This window comes from Procambarus clarkii, chromosome 88 (genome assembly GCF_040958095.1).
Source record: "Procambarus clarkii isolate CNS0578487 chromosome 88, FALCON_Pclarkii_2.0, whole genome shotgun sequence".
In the NCBI taxonomy this organism is placed as follows: Eukaryota; Metazoa; Arthropoda; class Malacostraca; order Decapoda; family Cambaridae; genus Procambarus; species Procambarus clarkii.
This window is the reverse complement of record NC_091237.1, coordinates 13,003,628-13,011,063: the sequence shown is the minus strand read 5'-3', so window position 1 is coordinate 13,011,063 and position 7,436 is coordinate 13,003,628. Positions and strand designations below refer to the sequence as shown.

Below are 7,436 nucleotides of genomic sequence, written 5' to 3'. Positions count from 1 at the left end.
GGAGACCTCAGACTGGTATGATGTCACAAGCGGGGTCCCGCAGGGTTCAGTACTTGGACCTATCCTGTTTCTGATAAACGTGAATGACCTCCCAGAAGGTATAGAATTATTCCTCTCAATGTTTGTTGATGATGCTAAAATTATGAGAAGGAGTATAACTGATAACAGCAAGAGGCTACAAGATGATCTGGACAGACTGAAGGAATGGTCAAACCCGAGGTAGAATGGTTTAACCCAAGCAAATGTAATGCAATGAAGATTAGGATAGGAAGTATGAGGACAGATACAAGGTATCATTTGGAAGATGAAATTCTTTAAGAATCAGAAAGGACGAAAGACCTGGGGGTTGATATCACACCAAACCTGTCCCTCAAAAACCCATATCAAGAGGATAACATCAGCGGAATATGCCAGGATGGCCAACATAAGAACGTCCTTTAGAAACTTGTCTAAGGAATCATTGTGCACCATGTATACCACATATGTCAGACCAATCCTGGAGAATGCATCTCTAGTATGGAGTCCACATCTTGTCAAGTATAAGACTAAATTAGAGAAGGTTCAGAGGTTTTTCACCAGACTAGTACCCGAACTGAGGGGATATGAGCTACGAGGACACACTACATTAATTAAACCTCACGTCGCTGGAGGAGAGAGGGGAACATGATCACCACACGCAAGATTCTCAAAGGAATTGATAGGGTAGATAAAGACAGTTTTATTTAACACAAGGGGCACGAAGAGCTGAAGCTCAACCCCTGCAAGCACAACTACGCGAGTACAACTAGACGAGTACACACACTGTACCAGAGTAGCAGCAGGTACTCTGGCTGTTAACATATAATAAAAGTACACATGAGTACAGAATAAACACAAAATAATCGTTTAAAACGATTAAATGACAAATTTATATTATCATATATTGATTTGGCAACAGTGTGGTGGGTGAGGGAACAATCCTATTATGGGGAGGAAGTCAACCGAATACAACAATAATTTAGAATTAATTTTGTCGGGGGACAGGCAGCCTGTGTATATATATTCACAAGGCTTATATCTAGGTCCCCCCACATGGGCAAACTACTGACCTGCCTCATGACACAACAAGATGACTCCCGGGTACATATTTACTGCTACATGAACCGTGACATTAGATAAGAAACGTGCCCAACCACTTCTGTCCCATCTTGGATTCGAACACGGAATTTCCGATTGTGAATCGAGAACAAACCTAAATGCGAAACAATGAAATCAGAACATTTGATTAAATGTTGTAAAAACGTTATAATAAATGGTGTAAAAACGTTATAATAAATGGTGAAAAAACGTTTTATAAATGTTGTAAAAACGTTTTATTAAATGTTGTAAAAACGTTTTATTAAATGTTGTAAAAACGTTTTATTGAATGTTGTAACAACGTTTTAAAAACGTTGTGCATTTGGTAAATACTTATGACGATTATACCAGATGGTTACACAGTCATACGAGAAGTTATTACGTTAACACAGGACCGGTCTCCTGGGCCCCGCCTGCCTGCCGCAGCCCTCCTGGTGTTAGCGGGTGTAAGCAGAGAGAATAAAACATAAGAACATGTTCAGTAGTAACTTTCTCTCGCCTCCACCAATGACAGCCTCGACCCTGGCCCTGGCCAAGCTGGTCTGCCATCACGCCCTCAATATTATCATCTCTCCTCTCTCCCCTCTCATCACTTTTCCCTTCCCCTCTCCCTCCTCTCCCCCTCATCCTCCACTTTCCCTCTCCTTTCCCTGCCTTCACCACTCTCTTCAACTTCACTCTCTTTACTCTTACTCATTCTTCCTCTTCCCATTTAATTAAAAACTATAGTGAACATAATACAAGCATATTATATATATATATATATATATATATATATATATATATATATATATGCGAACAAGCCTGAATGGTCCCCAGGACAGTTTTCATTTGCATATTGTCCTGGGGACCATTCAGGGTTGTTCGCATTTGTGTTCCTCAGGTGTGCCCCAAAGAATGATGTCATTTGATAAAATGCTATGCCCAAGATTACCATCCGAGTGCCGGCGGGGAAGTGGTTCAAATAGCTTCGGCTATCACTTCCTTATGTCCGGTCGTGATGGTCAAGCGGATTTAGGCGTCCTGTACATACCAGTTGCATTGCTCCTGGCAGTATGGGTTCGAGTCACTTCTGGGGTGTGAGTTTTCAGTTATATATATATATATATATAATTATACACACACATATATTACATACATACAGGCCAAAGAGAGCTTTGTATCGTATAGTTCTTATTCACCCACAAAGACCACTTCGCAAACACTTTAGTTGCTAAAACAGAAGAATGGAGAAATGAACAAAAGTTATCATGAGATAAAAGTCTAAAAACTGAGACTAAACTCACGCACATAAACGTTAAAGAAGAAAGAAATCAATAGATATACATGCTTAATAATTTCCATCAAGTAATTAAGATATCGAATACAATAAATAAGGCATTTTTATTTACTAAATAATTGATAAATGGAACGAATATAAAATATATATTTAAATAAGTCACATTATTTAAACTTGCTATTACAGAATAATCAGTATATATATAATGCAAACAAAAGAAAACAAGGCCACAGAAAACGAAGCCACGAAACGAAACCACAGAAAACGGCTTACACGACACTACACACAGAAATCACAATAGCGTGATGCATCAAGTGAACAAATCCACAAGGGCCGTGACGAGGATTCGAACCTGCGTCCGAGATCATCCCAGACGCTGCCTTAATCGACTGACCTACGACATGGTCAAAAGAGTTGAAACTAGAAGTTGTACCTAACTTACTTGAATGATATCGGACGTAGGTTCGAATCCTGGTCACGGCCCTTGTGGATTTGTTCACAGAAAACGGCAATTCAGAAAACTCCATATAAATGACGCCATAGAAAATGAAACTTTAGAGCACGACAGCATAGAAAATGGCGCCATAGTAAACAATGCCACAGAAAACGAGACCTAAGAAAACGAGACCACAGAGAGCGGGAAACCGCAGAGTGCCTGCCACAACAGTCCCATTACAGCAGCCCCAATGACCCCTGTGTTATTTTATAGTTCATAAAACGGAGTCAACTACACGTCTGTCATTGTAAAAAGTCCCTCCTTCACCCTTACACACACACACACACACACACACACACACACACACACACACAAACTGGACACCTTTCTCCGAGAGAGAGAGAGAGAGAGAGAGAGAGAGAGAGAGAGAGAGAGAGAGAGAGAGAGAGAGAGAGAGAGAGAGAATATGGATGAATACATGAAAGAATGCGAGAGAGAGAAAGCATATGAGAGAGAGACTTGCAGGCATACATCTTGCCACTGAATTTGTCAAAGACAAAGGCAGTGGACTTGTATACTGTGACTCGTAGAGTGCACTCCTCGCACTGATCGCACAAAGTACTAACACCCAGGGACACTGATATTCCTGGTGATTCCTGATAAACATATTCGAATAAATGTTTTAGCTGCTAAAGAAAACAGATCATATAATTAAGTTCCTTTGGATACGGTCACATGTTGGCATCTCAAGGCATGATACTGTTAGGTATTATGCCTTGAGATAAACACCAAGGCAACGGTATCATGCCTTGGTATCTCAAGGCATGACACTGTTGACGTGCTTGCAAAGACAGCCTGTTAGTGGACCAGTAGTACTAATTAATATGGGTGTTTCATTAGGAGAGAATGACAGTTTAAGTATTCTCTCTTGACAGAGAGAATACTTAAACGAATGTCTGATGCAAATCTTATTGACCTAACAAATTCACGAAGATCTGAAAGCTGTAGCACCTAACAATGATCAGTACCGAGAGGAGACATTCACATATGGAACTATTAGAGCAAGAACTCAGCAATATTGGCCAGAATACGCCTGGGATATAGACGTATCTGGCAGCTCTCTCTAACCCAAACGTCGAATACCATGTGTCAACTTTGTGAAAGATAAATCATGCACTCTCTTGAGCATTATAAAGTAAAATCCATATTGACTACTAAATCTATTAAATCCATATTAACGGGAACCTGGCAGTCCCCGTGGCGCAGTGATAAAGCACTCCGCCCACTTGGGCTGGACGGTAGAGCGACGGTCTCGCTTTAAGCAGATCGGCGTTCAATCCCCGACCGTCCACAAGTGCTTGGGGCACCATTCCTTCCCACCCGTCCCATCCCAAATCCTTATCCTGACCCCTTCCCAGTGCTATATAGTCGTAATGGTTTGGCGCTTACCCTTGATAATTCCTTCCTTCACCTGGTGCTTCGCGACCACTTTGTCTGGGTTCGTATCCTGACCGGGGAGGATTGACTGGGCGCCAGTCCTTAACTGTATGTAGCCTCTGTTCACCCAGCAGTAAATGGGTACCTGGTTGCTAAACAATTTGGCAGGTCCTACTCCAGGGAAAATTAGTATTAAGGACCTGCCCTAAACGCTATGGTTCGTAGTCCTGAGGTTCCGGGTTCGATCCCCGGTGGAGGCGGAGACAAATGGGCAAAATGCTTCTTTCACCCCTGATGGCCCTGTTACCTAGCAGTAAATAGGTACCTGGGAGTTAGACAGCTGCTACGGGCTACTTCCTGGGTGTGTGTAACAAAAAGGAGGCCTGGTCGAGGACCGGGCCGCGGGGACGCTAAGCCCCGAAATCATCAAGATAACCTCAAGATAACCCCCTTGGGTTGATATGCTCAACACTAAATACTATCAGAATACTTAACCCCTTGATATACTCTATATACTTAACCCCTTGATATACTCTATAGTACAGATATAGATATACTACCCTCCTCCCCCTTTCCCCGTGTGCGTGGCCCGGGGGAGGGGGGGGGAAGGTGAGATGGAGGGTTGTCGTGTCACGAAATAGCTCAATTGGCTAGGCCTGGTGCGTGACAACACGGCCCGGGTGCGTGACAACACGGCCCGGGTGCGTGACAACACGGCCCGGGTGCGTGACAACACGGCCAGGGTGCGTGACAACACGGCCAGGGTGCGTGACAACACGACCAGGGTGCGTGACAACACGGCCAGGGTGCGTGACAACACGGCCAGGGTGCGTGACAACACGGCCAGGGTGCGTGACAACACGGCCAGGGTGCGTGACAACACGGCCAGGGTGCGTGACAACACGGCCAGGGTGCGTGACAACACGGCCAGGGTGCGTGACAACACGGCCAGGGTGCGTGACAAGTCGGCCAGGGTGCGTGACAACACGGTCAGGGTGCGTGACAACACGGCCGGGGTGCGTGACAACACGGCCGGGGTGCGTGACAACACGGCCGGGGTGCGTGACAACACGGCCGGGGTGCGTGACAACACGGCCGGGGTGCGTGACAACACGGCCAGGGTGCGTGACAACACGGCCAGGGTGCGTGACAACACGGCCAGGGTGCGTGACAACACGGCCAGGGTGCGTGACAACACGGCCAGGGTGCGTGACAACACGGCCAGGGTGCGTGACAACACGGCCAGGGTGCGTGACAACACGGCCAGGGTGCGTGACAACACGGCCAGGGTGCGTGACAACACGGCCAGGGTGCGTGACAACACGGCCAGGGTGCGTGACAACACGGCCAGGGTGCGTGACAACACGGCCAGGGTGCGTGACAACACGGCCAGGGTGCGTGACAAGTCGGCCAGGGTGCGTGACAAGTCGGCCAGGTGCGTGACAACACGGCCAGGGTGCGTGACAAGTCGGCCAGGTGCGTGACAAGTCGGCCACGACATCGACCAGGTATCGACGCGTCGTCAAATACCTGTACACGTATACGTGCTTGTGTGCGCTTACCTAGTTATGCTTGCAGGAGGGTCGAGCTTCAGCTCTTTGGCTCCGGCTCTCATCCATCAACCAACTGGTGTTCAGGCTCCTGAGCCTATTGGGCTCTATCATATCAACACTTGAAAATATTCGCAAATTATTTACACAACGTATTTCACACACACACACACACACACACACACACACACACACACACACACACACACACACACACGCCCCCATTCACCCCCCCCCCCAGACAAAGGCCGAACTCTGGTAACAGTTTCCACGAAGAATCTCAAGGTTTGGCGAGAGCCGGTCGGCCGAGCGGACAGCACGCTGGACTTATGATCCTGTGGTTCTGGGTTCGATCCCAGGCGCCGGCGAGAAACAATGGGCAAAGTTTCTTTCATCCTATGCCCCTGTTACCTAGCAGTAAAATAGGTACCTGGGTGTTAGTCAGCTGTCACGGGATGCTTCCTGGGGGTGGAGGCCTTGTCAAGGACCGGGCCGCGGGGACACTAAAGCCCCGAAATCATCTCAAGATAACCCATAACTTTGGATGCTTCATAGATGGTACTTTGACCCCGAAGCACTGCCGGCGCCCCCAGATGCCTGCTTCCACAGACACCCATTCATATGCACTTCCCGCTGCTCCCATACCCTGAGAGAGAGAGAGAGAGAGAGAGAGAGAGAGAGAGAGAGAGAGAGAGAGAGAGAGAGAGAGAGAGAGAGAGAGAGACAGAGAGACAGACAGAGAGAGAGACAGACAGAGAGAGACAGAGAGAGAGAGACAGAGAGAGAGAGAGACAGAGAGAGAGAGACAGAGAGAGAGAGAGAGACAGATAGAGAGACAGACAGAGAGAGAGAGAATGCAGGTTCTGAAGTATTCGGGCGATAATTTATGGTTGAGGTTAATGATTTAGTGACATGACGGTGTACACCTGCTTCACACACACACCTGGCTGGACACCCGCCTCATACACCTGGCGTGTTACACACATGTGACTAACATATCGACATACAAGTGTGAGAACAAACACGAATTATAAGAATATAAAACGAACAAGGTCAAACCCCGCCCCCCCCGCGCACACAGCTCCTCACTGAACAACCAACAGGCTGGTTGATCAAGAGGTCAAAGCAAGCCAAGACACCTGGGAAGACATTGAACTCGATAAGAGAGTACCTGAAGAACATGAGAGTCGATATTTCGAGCTGGAGGAATGTAACAAGAAGAGTCCTTAAGGCTCGATCCTGCAATCACTCTGGTTTCTAATGTATGTGCACGACGGACCTGAGGAAGTGAGCTCTTATACATGGCAATGTTTATTGATGACACAGAGCTAATGGGGAATGTAAAACGAAGGACGAATGCAAATATTTACAAGATGATCCTGAATAAACTCTAGCAGTTGATAAAGAAATGGTTGCTAGAATTCAACACCAATAAGTGTACGATATATACAACGTGGATAAACAGCACCTGCCTGGAATCCGCATCTTGGAGCATAAAATGAATCTTTAAAGTTTTGTTATTTGCATTGAGATTGGTGCCAGAGCTAAGAGGGCTGAGCTATGAAGACAGGTTAAAGAAACTAGACCTGACACCAGTGGAGGAGATAAGAAACAGAGA

The 7,436-nt window shown here is 46.4% G+C and overlaps 1 protein-coding gene across 1 annotated transcript; it reads left to right on the top strand.

Moving 5' to 3' along the window:
- Nucleotides 1-204: 204 nt before the first annotated feature.
- Nucleotides 205-7,205, top strand: LOC138359052 (autotransporter adhesin BtaF-like). The gene is made up of 3 exons (XM_069317746.1): nt 205-271; nt 4,923-5,703; nt 7,145-7,205. The coding sequence occupies exons 1-3, from the start codon at nt 205-207 to the stop codon at nt 7,203-7,205; spliced, it is 909 nt and encodes a 302-aa protein (XP_069173847.1).
- Nucleotides 7,206-7,436: the final 231 nt, after the last annotated feature.